Source organism: Puma concolor, chromosome B4 (assembly GCF_028749965.1).
Source record: "Puma concolor isolate L17-30 chromosome B4, mPumCon1.1.hap2, whole genome shotgun sequence".
Lineage (NCBI taxonomy): Eukaryota > Metazoa > Chordata > Mammalia > Carnivora > Felidae > Puma > Puma concolor.
The window spans coordinates 38,175,099-38,197,369 of record NC_141673.1 but is presented as its reverse complement, the minus strand read 5'-3'; the positions used below and the strand labels follow the sequence as shown (position 1 = coordinate 38,197,369).

The window sequence follows — 22,271 nt, the reverse complement described above, 5'->3', positions numbered from 1 at the left end:
GAAAAACTTCTTACCTAAATTCAGATTTGTAATTATTTAGGAAATAAAAATGATAAGACTGAATTCAGAGAAAGAGCAGTGCCATATGTAGAAATATACAAAAACAAGTGAAGACTTATTGTTTCTGCAAGGAAGAGTATTTATAGGATTGATGCATCCCCTTATTCACCAGGGAAATTCTGTTACTCTCCTAGGTAGGAAGACGAAAATATCTTACCAACTTTAAGATGATTTTCCTTTCCTTTTCCTGGTCAATATGAGGGGTTGTTTCCAACACAGTGACCTCATGCAAGTGCTTGCAGAAAAATATTGTTTTTCCCCCATTATAGGTGACTATGCCAAAGCCTACTGAAGGAAATCAGCATATTAATACATAAAATTATGATTCTTTTTTTCTTGTTAATATCTTTATATATAATAGCTTGTGCAGATGTATGTAGTTAGTGCATCCAGGCTTACGAAAAGCTTACTGACACCTGAAAAACACACATAGGAGTTCCCTGGTGGGTACTGAGTTTCATGTGAATTTGCAATTTTTTCTTTAATGTCTTGTTTAGAGAAAATTAATAGCAGCATTATGTCAGTGTGCCATCATTTTAATCAGGTTTGAAGGGCTGCTCAGTACTGTGGAAAACATAGTGGATTTCTACTAATAATGACTGATTCTATCCCCTCCCATCTGATTTTACAGAATTTGATGTTGTGTCCAATTAAAGTACAGAAATACATACATGTGGAGAGGTGGATAGGTAGCCAGTCAGGTAGGGAGTTTTGTACTTTATAAAAGAAATTCATCCTAGGTGATGCAGATGTCAGCTACTAACAAAATTTCCTTCAAATTTTTATTCAGTTGCATAGAAGGAATCAATTCATTACTTTCAAAGTTGTATTGGGGCGCCTGGGTGGCACAGTCTGTTAAGCGTCCAACTTCAGCCAGGTCACGATCTCACGGTCCATGAGTTCAAGCCCTGCGTCAGGCTCTGGGCTGATGGCTCGGAGCCTGGAGCCTGTTTCCGATTCTGTGTCTCCCTCTCTCTCTGCCCCTCCCCCGTTCATGCTCTGTCTCTCTCTGTCCCAAAAATAAATAAAAACGTTGAAAAAAAATTAAAAAAAAAAAAAAACAAAGTTGTATGATGTGGCGAGTAACTGCGAAGTGATACTCAGGTTTAATATTTGCAGTGTTTTTTGAGAGAGAGAGAGAGAAGGAGTATGAGTGGGGGAGAGGGGCAGAGGGAGAAAGAGAGAGAGAGAGAGAGAGAGAGAGAGAATCTTAAGCAGGCTCCATGCTCAGCAGCAGAGCCTGATGTGGGGCTCAATGCCCACATGACCTGAGCCAAAATCAAGAGTCGAGATGCTCAATCGACTAAGCCACCCAGGCACTCCCCACGGACCTTTCTTAAAGTGATATCAAATTAATGTTAAATCACCAGGGAGAAAAAGGCAAGTACTTTGTGGGTTATTATTAACTCTTAGGAAAGAGAAAGGAAAATTCAATGTGTTTGGCACAGTCATGAATTTCCTACTATTTACATATTAAATGGATGGGGGCATGTCCACAAGAGTGGCCATGTGAAAACCTGATAGCATTTGAAGGCATGTTAAGCTTTGGCCAAAGAAATACTTTTCATTTCAAATTTCAGATTTTCTACAAGATCTTTTTTCTTGTTATTGACTTAGAAATTGATTTTTTTATATAATCGTACACTTTTATGAGCCTTCCATACAATGTGTAATTTATGAATTTGCTCTCTGATTACATTAATATATGTGTACAAATGGCTGCTTAGAAACTGTGATGTATGATTTAGAATTAATTAGGGATATGGTAAGTAACTAAAATGTATGAATAAAAATTGATTAATTCCTGTGACTTGAGTTATAAGAAGGCATTCTGCAGTCAATCCATTTCATTACCATGTTGTTTTTGTTACGTTAGTGAAATTTGTATTAGCAACAACAGATTTCTGGTGACTGGCATTCTCTTTTGGCCCCTTGATATCAACACTCTTTAATATTTGATTTAAATAATATATAAGATTCTAAACTGAGAACTAATCTGTGGAAAATTTGAGAACCAATCAACTCCTTGCAGGAGCATTTAAATAAAAACATCATTATTCAACATGACTGAAATATTAAGCCCTTGTTTTGGATTGTGCTAATGTAAACACTTAATGCTTTCATAAAGAAAATTTGTCTTGCTAAATTTAGATAGGAGAGTTGTATATATTTGATTCATAAATCTGAATAAAAGACAAATTGTTGTCATTCATTCAGATTTTTTATCTTCACCATAACTTATCCATAAAATGATTGAAAATACCTGCATAATTGACTGAATCTTTCATTTTCTGTTATACATAGAGAAAGAGAAACAGAGGTGCTGCAATTATAGTTTAAACAGGGGAAATTAAGGGCACCTGGGTGGCTGAGTCAGTTAAGTGTCCAACTCTTGATTTCGGCCCAGGTCATGATCTCATGGTTGTGAGATTGAGCCCCATGCTTGGGATTCTCTCTCTCTCCCTCTCTGTCTCTCTCTGCCCCTCCCGCTCGTGCTTTCTAAATAAATAAATAAATAAATAAATAAATAAATAAATAACATTTAAAAATTTAACAAAACAAAAAGGAGAGATTAAGAGAATAGACAATCGTCCCATTAAGATATGGTAATTCATGGGCAAAAATAAATAAACAGCCAAAACTTCATTATCCTCAGGTATATATCACCAGATAAAACACCCTACTGTTATTAATCATTTTTAGCTTTTCCAAAAATCAGATACAAAGCACAATTTTGGAAAGCACTGTGCAGTGCATGGTGTCCTTTGCAGGAAGTTGTTGTTGTTATGTTTCTGACTAAAGATAACTATAAATATCTTTTTTTTATGTTTATTTATTTTTGAGAGAGAGAGAGAGAGAGAGACAGAGCACGAGCAGGGCAGGGGCAGAGTGAGGGGGAGACACAGAAACTGAAGCAGGCTCCAGACTCTGAGCTGTCAGCACAGAGCCCGACGCAGGGGCTCGAACTCACGGACTGTGAGATCATGACCTGAGCCAAAGTCGGATGCTCAACCTACTGAGACACCCAGGCGCCCCTGTCTGAAGATAACTATAAAGGAATCATTTTCCTTATGAGTGAATGGCCAAATACAAAAAAAAAAAAAAAAAGATTCCTTAAATTTCAGAGACTAACTACTAGAACCCAAAACACAATATCCTTTCCTTTCCTTTCCTTTCCTTTCCTTTCCTTTCCTTTCCTTTCCTTTCCTTTCCTTTCCTTTCCTTTCCTTTCCTTTCCTTTCCTTTCCATTTACTGCAAGACATGATACTGGTTTAGAAGTGATTGTAACAAAACAGCTTGGCATCCCACTTTTTAATGTTAGTTAAGTAGAAACCCTATTTTTTCACATGCTACCAGTCAGTTAATTAAAGACAACGACTGTGAGGTTAGAATACCCAAGTTCCACAAAGGCTTTAATAAAGAACACCTTGGTAGGTAAAGGGTTGAGATGAAAGGAATCCGTGATTCTTTCTATCTGCTGTCAGAATATTGTCTGTGTGATTCCCATCAGAAGATACAGAGCTTACATTGAAAGTATTTCAAGTACCCAAGTAGTGATGAAGTAGTGATGATGTAATAGCTACCAACTTGAGCGGCACTGGGTGATTTTGTTTTTTGTTTACTTGTTTTGTTTCTATCACTTTAATGAGGGAATAAGATTCTTCATAGTATTTGAGAAACCCTGAGGAGGCATTTCAATGAGAAAACAGTAGCCACCTAACAGATTGAGACATTGGTGACAATTAAGTTATTGATCTTACTTTATCTGCCTTGAGCCATCTTTGCTGAGTTCTTAGGTCTCAGAGTAATCACAGTATTTCTCTCTCTGTTTGATTGAACTGCTGCAGTTTTAATTGCAGTTGCCAGTTCTGAAGTCACTATGTTCTATACATAGACTAAATCTTCCTCCTTTGAGAAGGAATCTGATAATTTTGGATTTTGTTAAAGTGGATTCAAAGCCTTCAGCAAACTTCTATCATGCCAGTTCTTAAATCAAAATCATTGATCTTAAAAGCACAACCCCCCCCAATACTACCTTATTAAGATATGTCAAGGCCACTTGACACAATAATCCTTTTTTTCGCACAGTGTAGTAGGATATACTTCCTAAGAACAGACAACTCAACCACAGTTTTAACCACAAAAATTAGTTAGGGTGACCCAATTCAGTCCCTAGTCTTAGGTTTATCTCGACAAGATCCTTTAGCCCAGGTATTTATAAATTTTTTTTTATATTTATTTTTTTGAGAAACAGAGTGAGACAAAGTGTGAGTGGGGGAGGGGCAGAGAGAGGAGACACAGAATCCAAAGCAGGCTCTACGCTGGGTAAGTGGTCAGCACAGAGCCTGATGCGGGGCTCGAACCCACGAACCGTGAGATCATGACCTGAGCCGAAGTCGGACGCTCAACCGACTGAGCCACCCAGGTACCCCAGCCCAAGTATTTTTTTTAAAGACAGCAATACATTTTCTTTACAAAAATCAAAAGTACAAAATGGAATAAGTAATTACAGTTTAGTAACAATTCTCCTAAGCAGAGACCTCTGTGGAAAATGGTACATTTCAAATGTAGTACTGTCTCATTCCTTCTAGGTAGACTAATTGTGAAACAGCCAACATTTGAGGATTTCATAGGTAGGGTATCAAAGTTGAAGCCACTTGCTGTTTTGGGTCATCCTCTCCCTTATTACCCCTGCTTTCTCAGGCATTCTGCTTTTATAAGTAAGTTGGTACACTTTTTGCTGAGAGATTCCAATCCGTCAGTCTGGAGCCCTAAATTTACTCTACAGTAGGGACTTTTCTTCATCTTTGGAATTCAATGTTGGAAACTTTATGACTCTTGTTATTTCTGCCTTTTTAAAATGTTTTATTTACTGTTTGAAAGTAAGAGTGTAAGCAGGGGAGGAGCAGAGAGAGGGGGACAGAGGATCTGAAGCTGGCTCCGTGCTGACAGCACAGAGTCCATTGCAGGGCTGGAACTCACGAACTGCGAGATCATGATCTGAGCCAAAGTCTGATGCTCAACCTACTGAACCACCCAGGCTCCCCTATTTCTGCCTTTTTTAAAATAAATGTACAACTGTGTGAAAAATTTATGACTTTCTTCTAACTTAAATGTACTTGTGCCTCACATAAAATCCTGTATATTTTATCGCAAAATGCTTTTCTAGGACTCAGGCATAAGAGGCCCTACATGGCTGAGATGACAGTGAGGAAAGCATCTTCTTGGTGATTTACCTTGAAGCTTCTATCTTTATTTAAAACATATTTTCTATAGTTTGGGTGCCAAGAGCTACTAGCAAAACCTCCCATGGCTGCAGATCTCAGAGTGACATACCTGTGTACAACCAAATGCTGCCTTCCTAGGTTCACTTTTGGACTCTTTGTTATTCCGTGCTTTTGGGTTTTGCTTCATGTCTGAGTCCATCAAATTCAGGTGCTATGGCTTCATTAAAGTACAGGCCTGTGTTTTCAAAGACAAAGGATTGCACTAAACTCTTGAAATACACACTGTGGAACCCAGTTCACTGGGTTGAACTGCACTAGACTGACAATGCCTTTGCCCCATGAATGGGGCTGTCCAGGATATACCGTATGCTACTTTCAAATAGTAGAATGCAGAGTCTTTAGTTATGTGAATGGATTACTACTGTCTGCTGCACTTTTTTTTTCAATGTCACAGTCAAAAATAAATTCATCTCTTTTTTTCATTCATGGGGAAGAATTTTTACATAGTTTAGCATGAGAAGTTGTGATTGGGGAAAAAACAGTTTTATGGATTCAGTGGCTTCTCAGCAATGTTCAGCTAGCGATGCTGACACTATCCATCTGGTGAGAGAGAAGAAAGTCCTGATGCCATCTTTGTTGCCTGGCAACAGGATTTTTTTTTTCATTTAGAGCAATCTTCATTAGTTTAAGGTAGGTAATTTTTACTGATAATTTGAGAAGCAGGGGCTTAGAGGTAAGCTACATGAATTTGATTTGTGGAAGGAATAATCTCTTGTCAAATGTAAGGCAGGCTTCACAAGGCTTTTCTTTCTGAAAGCGAATAACTGTTTACAAATTGTTAATCCATCTGAAAATGAATCTTCCAAGTCAAATACCACCCTTCGAATCAGATGTTGTCATCTTTATATTATGATCATGTAGAAAAAACATTGTTTCTTTTTTTTTTTTTTCAAATATGATTACATGAAGTAGTTTGGATATGTATAATTGCTTTTTAGAATATTTGTTTGTACTCATTATTGTATTAGTGGTCATGTTTTCACAAGAGACTAAACACTGTAAAATCAACAAATGATATAAAGTTGGTTTGGCCTTTGAAATGTCATCCATTCCAATCCTCCTACCTTGGGCAAGAATCACATTTAATCCACTCTTGAAAGGCAAAAATATGTTATGGTTTTGTTGATCTCTTCAAGAAAAAAGAGTTCCTAAACCCTTCCTTGACAAACCTTACTGTCTGGAAATTTGATTTTCCCCCTGTTGCTTATAAACCCTTTCATCGTGGACCCATTGACCCTCACCCCCCAAAAATAGTTCCCAATTCCTCATGTACTGTCAGTTCTAATTTCAGGAACCACAGGTGACTGTTCTCCTTGGAAAAGCAGTGTAGGTAGTGAAAAGTGATGCTGACTCCTAACAGGACTGCCTTTCAATCCTGGTGCAACACTCACTCTGCAGCTATAGGCAAGGCCTTGATCTTCTGCGGGCACTTTATCTCACGGGCTTGTAGGAAGCTTGAAGTGAAGTGAAATATGTACAAACAATGCAGCAGAGTTTCTGACCTACAGGAACTCTCAATAAATATTTTCCTTTTTCCTTCCCTTTCTTTGAATCACCTTTCATGAATCTAAAGGCCATCTTTCGCCTCCTGGCCTGTAGATAATCCAGACTCAAGAAAACTTGGAATGTAAGAGTTCAATTTGTACACGAGAAAAAGTAATCATAGAGAGTTTAATTTCCCGGAGTCAACTTGCTGGTTAAGATTAAAATGGGAACTCTCATTGCTCTGTTTTGTCCACTCCTCCCTTCCTAGGTCTTATCGTATGCCTTCATTAATTCAGCGTTTCTTATCTAACTTAACTGCAGGTAATTTATGAGTTTCTCCACAGTTAGAGGCAATAAGGGGCTGGTAAGGGAGAAGGATAAGACCACAACTCAAATTAATGGTCTGCTTCCAGTACAAAAAGTTAGGCTGCTTTGAATTAAGTATTTTAAACTGTAATCGTACCATCTCGTGAACACAAAGGTTCAATTGATTTTCTTTCACCGGTGTACATCTCACTGTTCTGCTTCCCCTCTGCCGCCACCATTCAAGTTATTTATAGCACACTGCATAGATTCAGAATTGGAGAGAATGGTTTCTTTACAAATTGCTTTTATGCCCATCATGATGCTGTGATTAATATGACTCAGCGGTACCAGGCTGCTGAATTGATTGATTTCCAGGACTTCAGCTCTCTGCATGGGCCACCAACTTCTAAATCCATATTGCTTAAATGTAGTGCTTCTAGAACCACAGTGTGTACAGAATGGCAGATTTTCAGATGCAGCGGGAGCTCTTATTGACAGAGATGGGCTTTGTGAACCTGCCACTGTGTTCTTCCTCTTAACCCTCACTCACATCTACTCTTCTTTCTGCATTGCCTTTCATTTATGAGCCAAAACCCTGGGGTTGTCTGGACCTCTCCCTCTTGCGCTTTCTCCACACTCAAACAACCACCAAGACCCTCTGATTCTGAGTGTAACTCAGATTTGATCTCATCTTCCACAGCTCACCCCTCATCAAACCACCAACATCTAAGTGACTTCTGCTCTGGATTGGGATCCCCAGTTTAGTGCTCCAGTTTGCAACTGAAGAGATTTTTGTAAAATGCAATTCTGAGCAAATCACTTCTGCTAAAACCCGCTCTGCCTCCCATTTTTCCTGGAATGACATCCAAATTTCTTACCCTGGCACAGAAGGCACTTTTTGATCTGCCTCTGCTCATCTCTCTGACTTTGTCTCTTGTTGTTTCTCTTGTCCACCCTACACCCCTGAGCTTTGCTCTGCTGAATGTCTTGCAGTCAGTCCCTTGATGGTCTAACTTCTCAACCTTTGAACATGCTGCTATTTCTGTTTGGCATGTCTTTCCACCCTTAACACTGCCTTCCCATTAAAAGAAATGCCTTTCAGAGAGAATTCCATAAATATGTATTGGAGGCCTGACCTTTTAATATCATTCTTGGGATAAGAAAATGTTGGAACAGAATTATAATGATAACATACAGCTTTTTCTCTTCTGAGTCCTCTATTTCTCCCGCTCCCCATTTCATTTTGGGATTGCATTATTCTGTGATCTGCTATTTATTTTTTTAAGAACCCTGACCTTAATAATGGGAACTGGAGCCTAAACCTATGGAAGAAATATGTATTTACTAGTCAGCAAACAATTCCTGAACATAAAATGTCAGGGACTAGACTGTGTTTGGTTCTGCTGATTCAAATGATTCTCAAGCACTCAGGAAGAACCTGATTTGAAGAGAGTGTTTTCATATAATTATGTGCACAATTCTTTTTGAGAATTGCGCTGATTCTTTTTTGGAAGATTTTATAATATTTTTAGTGGCCAGTGTTCCAAGTGTCCATTGCTGTATTAACAAACAAACAAACAAAACCAAGCTACTCCAAAACCTAGTAGCTTAAAATAACAACCATATATTATGGTTTTATGGATGAGGAGTATGGGCAGTGATCAACTAGAGGTTTTACACTGCATGTACTCTTTTTTTTTTAAAAAAAAATAAAGTTTATTTACTTATTTTGTGGGAGAGAGAGGGCAACTGCACACGATTGGGGGAAGGGAAGAGAATCTTACGCAGGCTCCACACTGCCTGCACAGAGCCCAATGCAGGGCTCAAACCTACAGACAATGAGATCATAACTTGACCTGAGCTGAAACCAAGGATGGATGCTTAACTGACTGAGCCAACCAGGGGCCCCACACTCCATGTATTCTTGATTGAGACAACTCAGACAGTATTTAGTGGTGAATAGGCTGGTCTGGTGGGTCCAAGATGGCTTCACTCTCATGCCTGGGAATGGCCACAAGGTTGGAGTCAGTCAAGACTTTTGACGGGAATGCTTGCAAGTGGCATTTTTAGCCTGCAGGATTCAGAATAATGGGCCATTTTACATGGCAGCTCAGAGGTTCCAGAGATAATGATCTAAAATTCTTAAGGCCTGTGCCTGGAAACAAAGAGTCACTTCTACTCTTTTCTATTAGAGCCATCAAAAAGTAGCTGAGACTCAAATCGAGAGGACATAGGTCCCACCTTTCAATAAGATGAGGATCCAACAAATTGCAGCCAATCTACTCTCCATAGTGAGTACATTTCAAAGTTGTGGATACAGCCTTCTGAATTGATCAACAGAATTTCCCCTTCGCTCACCATTCAGAAATAACTTGTCAATATTTTAATGTGTATCTTGCCAAGATATATATTTTTGCTCAGTGCATATTACTTACGTAAAAGAATCATATTATGCATTCTGTTTTACAGATTTTCTAAACAATACTTTGTAAAAATTATTTCCTATCAGACATTATTCTGTGATGTTTGAGTAGCTTTGCATTGATTCTTAATATGGACTGATCTCTGTGGACAGTCTTCTAAACATCAATATAAACAATACTGTGATAAATATCCTTGATGCTTAATATTTGTGAACGTCTACAAATATTTCCTTGTATATATTCCTTAACGTGGAACCACTGGGTTAAAGAGTAGGTGCATTTTTAAGGGTTTTTATAGTTGCCAAAGTACCTTTCAGAAATGTTGTGCTGATCTATATACACACTAACACTTATATAAGAAAAGTGATTATTTTGGTTGATGTGGGCAGTTGTCTTCCCTGCATCACCTGACTGGACCCTCGCCTTTCAACTAGTCTAGGGCATTTTCATGTGAATTGGTTCCTGAGTGTTCGGGAAGACACAGAAATTTCTGTGTCTGAACCAACCATTCTAATGCAACATCTGTCTGTCCATGCATTTTCTCACATACAGCTCTCTCAAAACCCCAAATAAAATAAACTTGGCCATAGAACTGAATGTTGTGCAGATATTTACATAAATTTTATTTGCATTGTTGCGATTCATTACTTTCTGTTCAAAAGCCCTCATTAGCATTCAGCATCACTCAGAACTAAAGCTTGAGGTCTTACAAGGACTTCAAAGAACTTTCAAATGATCTGTCTCCTCACTACCTATCTGAGCTTATTCCCTGTTAACACTTTCCTCCTTTATTCTGCTTCAGTAACACTAGCTGACTAACCATTCCTCAAACACTCTACAAATAAGCTTACCTCAGGACCTTTGCCCTTGTGGTTCCTTCCTCCTGGATTCTTTGTCCTTAGATGTCATGTGACACAGGTCCTCACTCGTTTCAAGCCTTCACTTAAATGTTACCTTCTCAGAGAAGTCTTTTCTACCCACCCAATCTAAAATCGCGATTCTTCCCCATCACATCACACACCCCGTCTATGCTTTCAAAAATTTTCTTAGTGCTTATGACTCCTTAACATGTCATATGTTTTATGTGTGTTTTTATTGTTTGTCTTTCTGGCTAGAATGTGAGCTCCACGACAGTAGGAATCATGGTCACTTTCGTTCATTGTTCTAGCCCCAGTTCTGATGACAGCACCTAGCACATAGTAGCTGCTCAATAAATATTTGCTAATAAGTGCTGTGTCCCACCATTACTTCCATTTGCAAATCTGAGAGACTGGGCTCACTGTCTATCGCAAGGATTTTTCTTCCTCTGAGACACAGTCCAGGTGATTTCTCTTCAGCCCTTCATATTCTACTTAAGAACCTCACAAGTGGTATGCTTTTCTATTTCATTCTGATCCTTTTCTGTAAAAACTATGCAACCAGGAAAAATGGTTTCAATTTTCTAGGTCAGTCCTTAGTATTTTTCATTTGTTGTAAAAAGAATATCCCTTTTCTTTCTATCTCCCTGTGTAGTTGGATTAAATGCAATAACATAAACAAAAAACATTTAGCATAACACAGCATAATTCATATTTAAAAAAACATATGTTCTCATTATTTTTCTTTAGAGTTAGAGGTTTTAGGGAAAAATCCTCCAAGTAATAGCTCACCAATGCAATAAGGTGGAGAGGCAGTAAAGATACTAAAAAAAAAATAAATAAATAAATAAATAAAGTGAAGTGTCTGCATTAGCTGTTAATGCAGTATGAATATAAATGTACCAATCTAACGTCTTCTTCACAGCCTTCACCTCCCTGCCACCTTCTTCCTGGGTGTCTCTTTCTAAGATTAGGTATCTTTGGAAAGATTTCTCCAAATGAAGCATCCAATTCTTTTCCTCAAAAGAATGTTCTGGTTGGTTTAAATGCAACCATTTCTCGGTCTCAGTGTGACGTCCGGATTTCCTGTCTTCTTAGATAACTGTTAGCCAGTTAATTATAGCCTGGGCAGTGTGAAGCAGATGTTTTAAGAACATCTTCGCAATGGGGCTTTGGGAGTCCTTAGAAGTTTGGGTCAGGGCGGCAGTGTGCCTGAGGGCTTTCCCCAACCAGAAGCCTACTTTGCACCTGGACAAGCCTGAGAGCCAGGGTGGCGACACAGTCTGTGTGCATGAACGTGTGAGCACACGAGTGTGCTTGCCATGCAGGTGGATCAGTACATTCTTTGGGTCTCAGGACGTTCAGAGGTATACAGAGAGACAACCAAAGTTTCTATAGCGACCATTATGGTCTTTCTTATCCCACTTTGGTCCTAACTATGGCTCCCTGTGTGGAGAATCCTGGAAACTGTCATTTCATCTGAATGTATCTTTTACATGTCACTACCAACAGTTCTTTTCCCAAACCCCCAAATGAATATCAAAATAAAATCAACAAGGCACTCAAATTACTAATGTTCCAAGTATAAACCTACAGTATCTACTTTAAGTACCTGAATGGATAATCCTTTTCATTGCCCTTAAACGTGAGTCAAAGTAATCTTATAGAACAGGCTGTTCATTTAACTTAACAGTCATTGGTTATAACAAAACAGCGGAAGGTTGAAAAGATTATAAATATGTAGTCACTATACAAAGATGCTTAAGAATCTCAGGAAGTATGCATAGTGTCAACTTACTTAGGCAGGACATACTGACCGTGCTTCACTAACTTGTTCTTGTGTCTTTCTTTAAGACTAGGTTTTATTCTCGCTTCCTCTAGCCCCCATCCCCTCTCTCCCGGTGGTATAAGAAGGGCAGAGGGCCGGCATCTTTCATGAGAGTCCGCATGGAGACGAGATGAAGCAGAGTGCAGTTAGAGCTTTGTTGTTGTGGTTTCTGTTTGCTTCTCTGAGACAGCAGGTCCTGAAGTCATTGGAAGGTTCATTTGTAGGTTCTGAGGCCATCTCTTGACAAGTTGCTAAGAGGCTTCATGGAGTTTAGAAATGTAGAGTTTGAACTTGAAATGATTGGAGTGCCTCTAGTGATAAACTAAACTTGATGAGACACACTTTTAACATAGAAGATGTACTTAAGCAGCTGCTTTCCCCCTCCCCCGCCTTGGGGTGGGAGAGGGAACAGAGGCTCCATAAAGGGGACCTCTCCCTTCCTCATGCGTCCTAGTAGCTTCTGCCCCTGTTGTCACCTCGCTCTGTCTGTATACCTTCCTTTAAGCACCTCACTCGACAGGGTTGCTTCTTGTCATCACACTGTTCTTGTCTCTGTCAGTTTTGGAGGACAGCTGAGGTCAGTACTGAGACATTTTTTAAAAGGCAGAGGGGAAAATGTTGCTAACCTTTCCAAAAAGGGGGCTTCCTTCCCTGCTTCATGTGCACCATAGGAAGAAAGGACAGGGGTATTGCATGACTGATGGAATGCCATTGCATAAAATGCCTGTTTTTTGTTTTTTTTTCATAGTATGAAAGTACTTGAGAATTTTTTGTTAAACATCAGAAACGTCTGCTCTGGTTACTTGCTGCTTCTCCTCAGCAGTGACCATATGGCTTAGCATCTTAAGCACTGGACTGTGACTTAGGAACTGTGTTTTAATGTTTGAGGGTCCATCTTCTGTTATTGATGCCAGCCGAGCCACCATCCATAAAATGTGAATAATAAACTGAGCTACTCTGGAAAGTAAAGAACAGTAATAAATTCCTCCCACCATGCTAAAGTGATATAAATGTATGAAAAATTATGATAGAAACGATAGTGGAAAGAATACATTCTGAGTCCTTAGGAAGATAGATGTTTTTTAATATTTTGGATTCCCCTGGACCCAATTGGTTTGACAATTAATCCTTTGGGGATATGTACGTGTATGTTTCTGTGTATAATATTAAGCCAGTAGTTCCAGAACTTTTCACTGTCAATACTCTTATCCACCTCCTCCAACACACATGCCTCATATTTAAAAGAGCTCTTAACCCCAAACTTGTGTTTACCAATAATAACAAATGCATTTGTCCATAAAAATAATCATTTTCAGAACTTACGGATATCATATAATAGCTGCTGTTATTCGGTTAGCAACTTGAGATAGAGAAAACTAATCTATCATTTTTGTTAATTGATGCAGGTTAACGGTGGCTAAGTGTCTGCTCTTGATGAAATCATCAGCATACAGTAATGTCCTTCCTCCCTCCGTTCCTTTCTTCCTTCCTTCTTATACGCCTGGCTGCCAGACTTTAGGAAGTTCAGGAAGAGCAGGCTGAGAGCAGTTTGACAAAGCATTGTTAAGTTCAAGTTCAGATGCAAGGTCTGTAAGCAGGGGTAGTTCTTGAAAAATTCGAGTTGATATTGTTCATATATTCCCCAAAATTTTTGGATTACTAATTTTAGAGAGTAATCCATAAATAACAGAAAATATTTCACAAGTAGCTGTTATTTACCATGGTAAAATAACTAGGTGAATTAAGTGAAGGCATCTTTACTAGGGATCTTTTAGTGTTTAACGTGTGTTGTAAAATTCTCAGTCATGGGGAGCCTGGGTGGCTCAGTCAGTTACGTGTCTGACTTCAGCTCAGGTCATGATCTCACGGTTCGTGAGTTCGAGCCCCGTGCTGTTGGGTTCTGTGCTGACAGCTCAGAGCCTGGAGTCTGCTTCAGATTCTGTGTCTCCCTCTCTCTCTGCCCCTCCCTGACTCACACTCTGTCTCTCTCTGTCTCTCAAAAATGAATAAATGTTAAAATTTTTTTTTTAATTCTCAGTCACGTAATTCTCCATTTTTCATGCCTTTTGATTCATAACTAAGGACATTAGAGAGGCCTTTCTTTTCTTTAGAAGAAGCATTACAATATATGTTATTCTCAGTTTGTATCCTTAAGTTTTAAAAATGTTGATGTGGTATAGATTGCTAATATATTTTTTTTCATTTTTAAATAATACACTTACACTATTTATCTATTCCTCATGCAGTTAAATTTGTTGAGAAACGGTGGGGTGGGGGGGGCAGGGAGAAATGCATACACTGAGGAAACATCATGATTTCAAGTTGAAATATTAAATGATACATAATATTTATTTCTCCAGAGACTGGATCCCCAATTACAGCCTCATGCATCGGATTAGGTAATTCTAAAACCCCTCCTCCAGGACAAGCAGGAAAAAGTGTTCCGGGATACAATGGTGAGAAATGATTCTGATCATTTGAAATATGTAAGGTTAATACATTTGGTATTTGTTCTGTGTCTAATGCGAACCAAAATGCATAGTAGGTACTTAAAAGCATTTGATTGAATGAATACTTTGTACTGAAAATAAATGCCTTGATATTGTTATTAGTCAATTTGATAAAAAATAAGATTGTTAACTTCCAAGGACATGTCCTACATGACTGTCATAACCAAGAAAATAATATTTATAAGGCACATTAAGAATATGGCTGTGAAATTAATATGTATGGAATATTTGCTAGGTATGGAGTACTTTGCATACATCATTTCATTTAATGATGAAGTATATTTAATTTAGAGGTATCATTACCATTTTAAAGATGAGTTAGCTGGTGCCCAGAGAGACTGAATAACTTTGCTGAGGTAACATGGCTAGTTAGGTGCTGTAGACAATGCCCACCATCATGTTTTATTTTTTTGTTTATGTCTTTGCTTGTTTTTCTCACAAAAGCTGTAGTTCTTTCCATTATATATATGCTACCTTTTAATTTAGGAGTGATGACAAATCTTCTGAACCTCGTTGGTTAAAGATAAAGCCTAAAGATTCCAAATAGAAAAATCATTTCATTCATGCCAGTGGTATGTGAAAATGAGATACAATATATTTTAAATATTTGTTTTGAGATTGTTGGTAGTGGTTATAATAGTTCAGAAATTCCCCTTGGGCTCTACTTTCTAGTTGTATAACTTTTGCAACAATTCACCTAACTTTCCAAAAATTCAATTTCCTTATTTCTAAATGGGAATAATAATACCACATGCTTCATAAGGTCACAACGAAGCATTAATGCAAGCTCTTGCCAGTAAACAGACTGAACTAAGTCTCACCTAGTAGTGTGCTGAGATTTCAGAGAAGCCGGACGAGGTGACTCAATTTAGACTTACACATTCATTTTCCAGACAAGGAAAATGAAGAACAGAAGTGATTTTATTTGCATAAGGTCACACAATTTAGCTTCATAGATTCATGAGGACCCATCTTTGGGTGACAGAATATGGTTCCTACATAGAGTTCCTATTTGCATGTAAATTATAAAATACAGAGATTTGTCCTTGCTTCTCTAAAGTAACATGTTAAAATAACATGCATTTTCTTTTCAGGACAATGATTAGTTAAGGAAATGGAGATCATTCGGTTTAGTCTAGCAGATGTATTTATAAAAAGACACTTAAGATTTTTTTTTAGAGCAGAAATAGACATTCTGTGAAGTCGGTGACTTTTCCAGGCATGGAAGGTGAACCCAGCTTTAGTGATATCCTCACTTTGAACAGTTCTGTCATCCCTATTCCTTTTATCAGAAAAAATGCTTTGTGTTGAGCCATTTTTAGGGGCTAATGTTTATGGGAGATGTTAAATACATTTCCCTTTCAGAATTTCAGTACCATTTTTATATCCAGCTATAAGAATGAGTTGAGCTTTGATGCCTCATGAAATTTCAGTATAGAAGTTTCTTGTTGTCTGTAAGCCAATGGCTTACAGACAGCATAGGTTAAACGTTAGAACTAAAGTATTTATAACCAAAGAAATAGTGACTTTATGACTCATGACTTTTGTGTTTTGTGGTTAGTCAGAGATTCAAAGCATAAGTTGTATCCACTTGGGAAAAGAAAGAAAACCATTTTTTATGTGAAAAATATTCAATGTAATGTAATGATTTCACATTCATTGAGTACCTTCCACAAGCTTGTCACTTTTTTTTTTTTTCAAGTAATTCTGGTAACAAACTATGAGAAAAGAATTACTCCCACTTTTTATATAGAGAAATTGAAGGGGTAATACTTGTTCAGGGTAAATTGAGTAAATTGACCACTGTGTTGGGATTTGGGGACAGTTACCCAATTTACTCAATTGGGTAAATTGAGTAAATTGACCCAGAGTAAATTGACCACTGTGCTGGGATTTGGGGACAGTTAGGCATGACCTCCACCCTTAATGATCTCACCATCTTATGAAAGGGATATTTACACCACTACTAATTGTCAAAATAGAATTTTAAAACAAAGTGCTCTGGGAACACAAAGAAGGGATGATTAATTTTTTCCTGGGGACAATGTCCTTCTTTTCTCATAGCTTCACTCAGTAGAATAACCTGGATGGATGAGGCTGCATACAAGATAAATTAGAGCTTAAAACATGATATATCCTCATTTCCAGTTTGCACTAGCGGTTGCTGAATAGGGATATAGGCTTCGGCCTCCTAAAATATTTCAGGATTGTAACAGCTTAGCACAGAAAGCATTGGGATAATATTTGGGAAGGTTAAATGGAGCTTTAAGGCTCATAAGTGGATATTCAGCCTCAAATTAGGAAAAAAAAGAGGTTTTCCAGGCTTTTAAATAGTTTATTTTTATTACTTGAGATATATTTTTTGGTGTATTTAAGAACTTGATTTGTTTCCTTTAAGTTTTGAAAAACTGGATATATTTTTAATGTTTTTGATAGAATAGAAGGATATGTTGAAGTGGATATAAACATAGATTATGAAATGAACAGCATGTTTGAAATACGATGTCTTTATTTAACGGAGGTTGTGAAGGAAAATTCATAATCTTATTAGGAATCAAAGCATATGCTCTTTTAATTTTTTGTAAGATGTTAGCATAGTGATATATGTTCATGGTTTCATAGGACTTAAAAGATACCTTTAAAGGCACAGTTTTGGGGGCTGGATATTGAAAATATGGAAAGGTTTAAGCTTTAAGGTTATGCATTTTTATTCAAATTTATATTTGTTTATATTTTACTTTGCAGTTATGATTTTGGATGACAACATGCAAAAACTGAAGGCTCGATGTTTAGGAAATATTGTGGTAAAGTAAGAAAAATTTGCAATGCTACTATTTAAAAGAGCAATTATTAGTATATAATATTAAGGGAAAAATGGAGGGACACCTGGGTGGCTCAGTTGGTTAAGCATCCGATTCTTGGTTTCGGCTCAGGTCATGATCTCGCCCTCTGTGAGTTCGAACCCCGTGTCAGGCTGTGTCCTGACAGTGAAGAGCCTTCTTGGGATTCTCTCTGTCTTCCTCTCTCTGCCCCTCCCCTGCTCTCTCTCAAAAATAAATAAATAAACTTAAAAATGGAGTGGTTGTCGTGACAGTACTAAAGAGGGGGTTGCAAAGTAAGCTTGTGCATTTTGTGAGAATACACAGTGTCAACTCTTATGGTTGAAGCACGGAAGCCCCATAAGGTAGAACAAATTTAGATACAATTTTTAAAAAGATAAATCCTGCATTTTAAATAATTTTTGATTATACAAGTAATGTGTAGGTAGTGAATTTAACTTAAATACCAAATATATAAAGAAGTAAATAAAGTTTCTATACTCCCACACTTTAGCAATACGGCATTAATTTTATAATAGATCTGACTTTTTACTTTTTGGCCAGCATTTTAGAGTGTTGAAACAATTTAGCTTATTCTTCTGTGCTGCTGTTTTTCCTTTACCCTGTCTCACGAGCATTTTGAACTTCAACTCTGCCTCTCAAAAAATGTTTATCCCCATTCTAGACCTTTTAGTCTTTTTTGAAAATTTATGATTATAAATAATGCTATATTGAACATCTTTTTTGTGTTGTCTTTTCTTTCTTTTTTTTTTTTTTTTTAATTTGTTTTTGAGAGAGAGACAGAGAGAGACATGAGCAGGGGAGAAGCAGAGAGAGAGAGAGGGAGGCACAGAATCTGAAGCAAGCTCCCGGCTCTGAGCTGTCAGTACAGAGCCTGATGCGGGGCTCCAACTCACGGACCGTGAGATCATGACCTGGGCCGAAGTCAGATGCTTAACCAACTGAGCCACCCAGGTGCCCCTGTGTTGTCTTTTCTTCTTTTCTGATAATTACTATAGAATTGAATAGATTTCTAAAAGTATAATTACTAGGTCAAATAGCAGCCTAATATAAAATCCATGATTTAGCAAGTATCACAATTCCTTGTCAAGAGTTTTCATCCTTGTTCATTTGGTAAGCAAAACATGTCAAAATTTGAAGTGAAAATGTTAAAAATTGTTTTGATTAAATCCATACTTTAAAATCGTTATGATAGTAGAAGCTGAAATGCAAGTAGGTTAAGTTGAGGGACACCCAAGATGTGACATTGTAATAATTGATATAGGTTGCTGGAGTGCCTCTGATTAGCATGATACTGGCCTCTTTACTCATATGGTTTAAGTAGTTGAATTTGGCAGAAGGAGCTGTTTTAAATAAAGAACGTTCTATGTCAAGCCTTGAAAAGGATTCGTTTTCTCATTTATTTAGAAGAATTCTTATGACTTGACATCCTTAGATTGATATGAAATTGTCTCAGGTGAGGTCTCTGAACTGCAGGATACCAAACACATACTCTCACCCGTTCCCTAATCTGAACCTAAATCCTAGATCCGAGAGAAAAAAAAAAAAAGGAAGATATGGTATATTTATACAATGGAGTATTACTCAACAGTGATACAGTATGAGATCTTGGCATTTGCAATGACATGGATGGAGCTAGAGAAAACAGTTTTTTTCCCCCTCAGGTTAAAAAAAATTACAATTCTGTGAAATTTAAATGAAAAACAGTAACTTTAAAAAGAATGTATTTCTTCAGGTCGAGATACTTTGGCCTTATAGAAAGCTAACCGGAGATATACTTGATGATACACTTCTCAGATTCTCATGTTATCAGTAAAAATGTAAACGTTATATTACTCTTTTCAAGTTTAAATTTTAATAAATCTTGTTGGCAAGATGGAAAAATAAAATACTGAATATGCCGTTTATAGTCATAATTTTTCTGAGCCAGAATCCATGTTCTGGTTGAATATCTGCTTGAAATATCTGGCTGAAATCTGACCTCTTGGGGGGGAAATGGTAGGGATGGGAGGATGGCGTTCCAAGGAACTAATAATCTGAACAAGATCGTGGGTGCATGTTTAGCTTACTTATGGAAGCACATGGTTTTTGAGAGCCTTTGAAAGCACTGTAGCGGCATACATTTTATATAACTGCCTGACTCTATGTGAGTCATCTATTTCATAAAGCGACTCTTCCTGTAAGATCCTAGAGGTGGCATTTGATGCCAGCACTTATACACCCATCTGTGTTCTGTCATTCTCATTATTGGTGGCTTTGCCCTACTTCCATTCAAAAATAATAAAGTGTAGCAATAACCCACATAAACTGTATTTGTTCTGGAAGCCATGAGTATTACTTCAAGTACTTAAAATTAACACAATTGCCTTAAGTCATTCTATGGTTTAAATTGTCACCAATTCAGAATTATTTTCTTCCCTCTGCATTCCTAAACAGGGAATTTTATTATGCTCATGTGGATTCTGAAATTTCTATGTGAACTATTTGGAGATACACTATATTATGACATGCAGTGGACTTTGATCCCTCCCATACATTAATGGTGAAACTAGATGTTTGAAAATATTATATATATATATATTATTGTATTCAAAAGGTTAAAGTAGAAAAAATAGGAAAAAAGTTGCCACCAAAATCCCTTTTTTCTTAAAGAATAGTTCTTGAAATGTAATTTTAGGAACTTATTTTTATCTGTGAGAGCAAGGATTTCCTTTTGAAACCTACATCTCTAGAGGCCATTCTATCCTAACCCACCAACCTCAAAATTATCCGTGCATCTGAATGGCTGCCCGCAGTATGCATAGAATGTTTTCATGTTTAACATCTATCCTTAAGACTTGTTTGTGTCCATCTATAGCTGTTCTATGTGCCTTGAGGGGATACATTATTCATCCAGAATGTGAAATAGCCAATGAATGCTTTTTAAGAGCTCATAATAAATATATGTTTAGTTGAATTAAGGGAGAGAAAAAAAACACAGCTTTTTGACTTAATGAAAATTATTTTGGTTTTAAAAAGGAGTGTGTAATTTGGGAGATAAAATTCTTTCTGTGTTGATCACATTCTAAACGGTCTGTGATGTGAAAGCAGGCTTCTTTCCAGAGATTAGCTACATGGGCCCCCAGAAAAACAAGGTGGCATGTAAAAGGGATTATACATGGTGAGAAGGGTCCACAAAATATCTGAGATTCTAAATTTTATTTATTTATTTATTTATTTATTTATTTATTTATTATCTGAGATTCTAAATTTTATTTTATTTTATTTATTTTAATGTTTATTTATTTTTGAGAGAGACAGAGACAGAGCGTGAGCAGGGGTGAGACAGAGAGAGAGGGAGACACAGATTCCGAAGCAGGCTCCATTGCTCTGAGTTGTCAGCACAGAGCCCAAACAGGGCTCGAACTCACAAACCATAAGATCATGACCTGAGCCGAAGTTGGACTCAACCGACTGAGCCACCCAGGCTCCCCTGAGATTCTAAATTGAAAAACAAAATGTATTGACCCTCAAATTTGAAAAACGGAACAAAATTAATACGTATTTCATTAAATATCTTTGAAATTTAACATCCTAACAACTTCATTGTCAATTTAGTCTTCATAAAGTTTTCATTTCATTTGCAAACAATTTTTAGGTCTTATTTTCTTACTTGGCATGATTTCCGAATATGTACAGTGACTGCTGACAAATAGTAGCCAATCGTAAACTAAATGTGTGGCTTCTTGCCAAATAATTTTAACAGCAAAATTATTACTTTTCTTCCAGAAAAAGTTCTAGTTTCTATGGGGTATTCCTATGCTTTATTATTTGTGCATAGATATGGGGTGAGGCCACCAGCAATAAGAATAATTAAGGTCTATGAGGAACTTAAAACTGAGCTGGCATCCAAAGCCAGCACTGGGAGTAATCCCTGGCCAGAGATAGATGTCCACTCTCAATTATTCATGCCCATGCTTTTCTTTATTACTTTGTATAATAATGGAGTGGGAGCAGTTTCAAAGAGCAGTATTCCCTAATGTTATTTATGTTCACTAATTATACTTATAGTAGTATAACCAAGAATGCAAGGAAAATCTGCATAGAATATTTGCAATGTATGGGGCTCAAACTATGTTAAAGTAAGTCAATAAAGAAAATGACTCATTGTTTTAGTCCCAAATTTGTTTGCTTTTGTAAGTACTGCTATAGCTTCTTGTTTCACTATAAACTCTGTTATGAACAGTATAAATAACATTGGAAACTATCTTTCTCTGACAGTTTCTTTAAAATCTGAAGCTATAATCATATTTTTACCCTTTTCAAGATATTAAGTGTAATGATTCATATTATCATATTAAGATGATTCACCCTAAAATGAGAAATCATGGTATGTGGAAATGTTAAAAAGAAAGCTCTTGTTCCACTTCGTTTTTTCCATTTTCTTTGTTAATGCTTTTTAGAAACCGCTGTTTTGCTCTCCTGGGGATCCTTTAACTGGAAGGTAGATATTTAAGTGATTCCTAAACTACTGCAGACTCTAGGATGTAATAAACATGAATCCAAGGCTTTTGCAGATTTCTTGCATTCCTAGGATTTTTTTCCTTTCTAGTAGAAGAGAAAACTACATGTCTGCCTGGATGTTAGAGAATTCCTTTGATTTTGAAAGCTACGCCAGGCAGTTAATTTAGCGG

The 22,271-nt window shown here is 37.2% G+C and overlaps 1 protein-coding gene and 1 long non-coding RNA gene across 5 annotated transcripts in view; one reads left to right on the top strand and one right to left on the bottom strand.

The window, feature by feature from the left end:
* ACSS3 (acyl-CoA synthetase short chain family member 3) overlaps nucleotides 1–22,271 on the top strand; it is a 156,318-nt gene that overhangs the window by 110,758 nt on the left and 23,289 nt on the right. The window contains exons 10-11 of the mRNA XM_025926555.2: nucleotides 14,609–14,704; nucleotides 17,504–17,567. Of these exons, the coding sequence (XP_025782340.2) occupies nucleotides 14,609–14,704; nucleotides 17,504–17,567 (160 nt within the window). The remainder of the gene's footprint in view (nucleotides 1–14,608; nucleotides 14,705–17,503; nucleotides 17,568–22,271) is intronic.
* Nucleotides 1–22,271, bottom strand: part of LOC112863452 (uncharacterized) — a 90,007-nt gene that overhangs the window by 47,866 nt on the left and 19,870 nt on the right. For 3 of the 4 annotated variants that reach the window (XR_015253464.1, XR_015253462.1, XR_015253463.1), the window contains exon 2: nucleotides 218–348. This is a non-coding gene — a long non-coding RNA (uncharacterized LOC112863452). The remainder of the gene's footprint in view (nucleotides 1–217; nucleotides 349–22,271) is intronic. The other variant, XR_003223893.2, reaches the window with a different exon arrangement.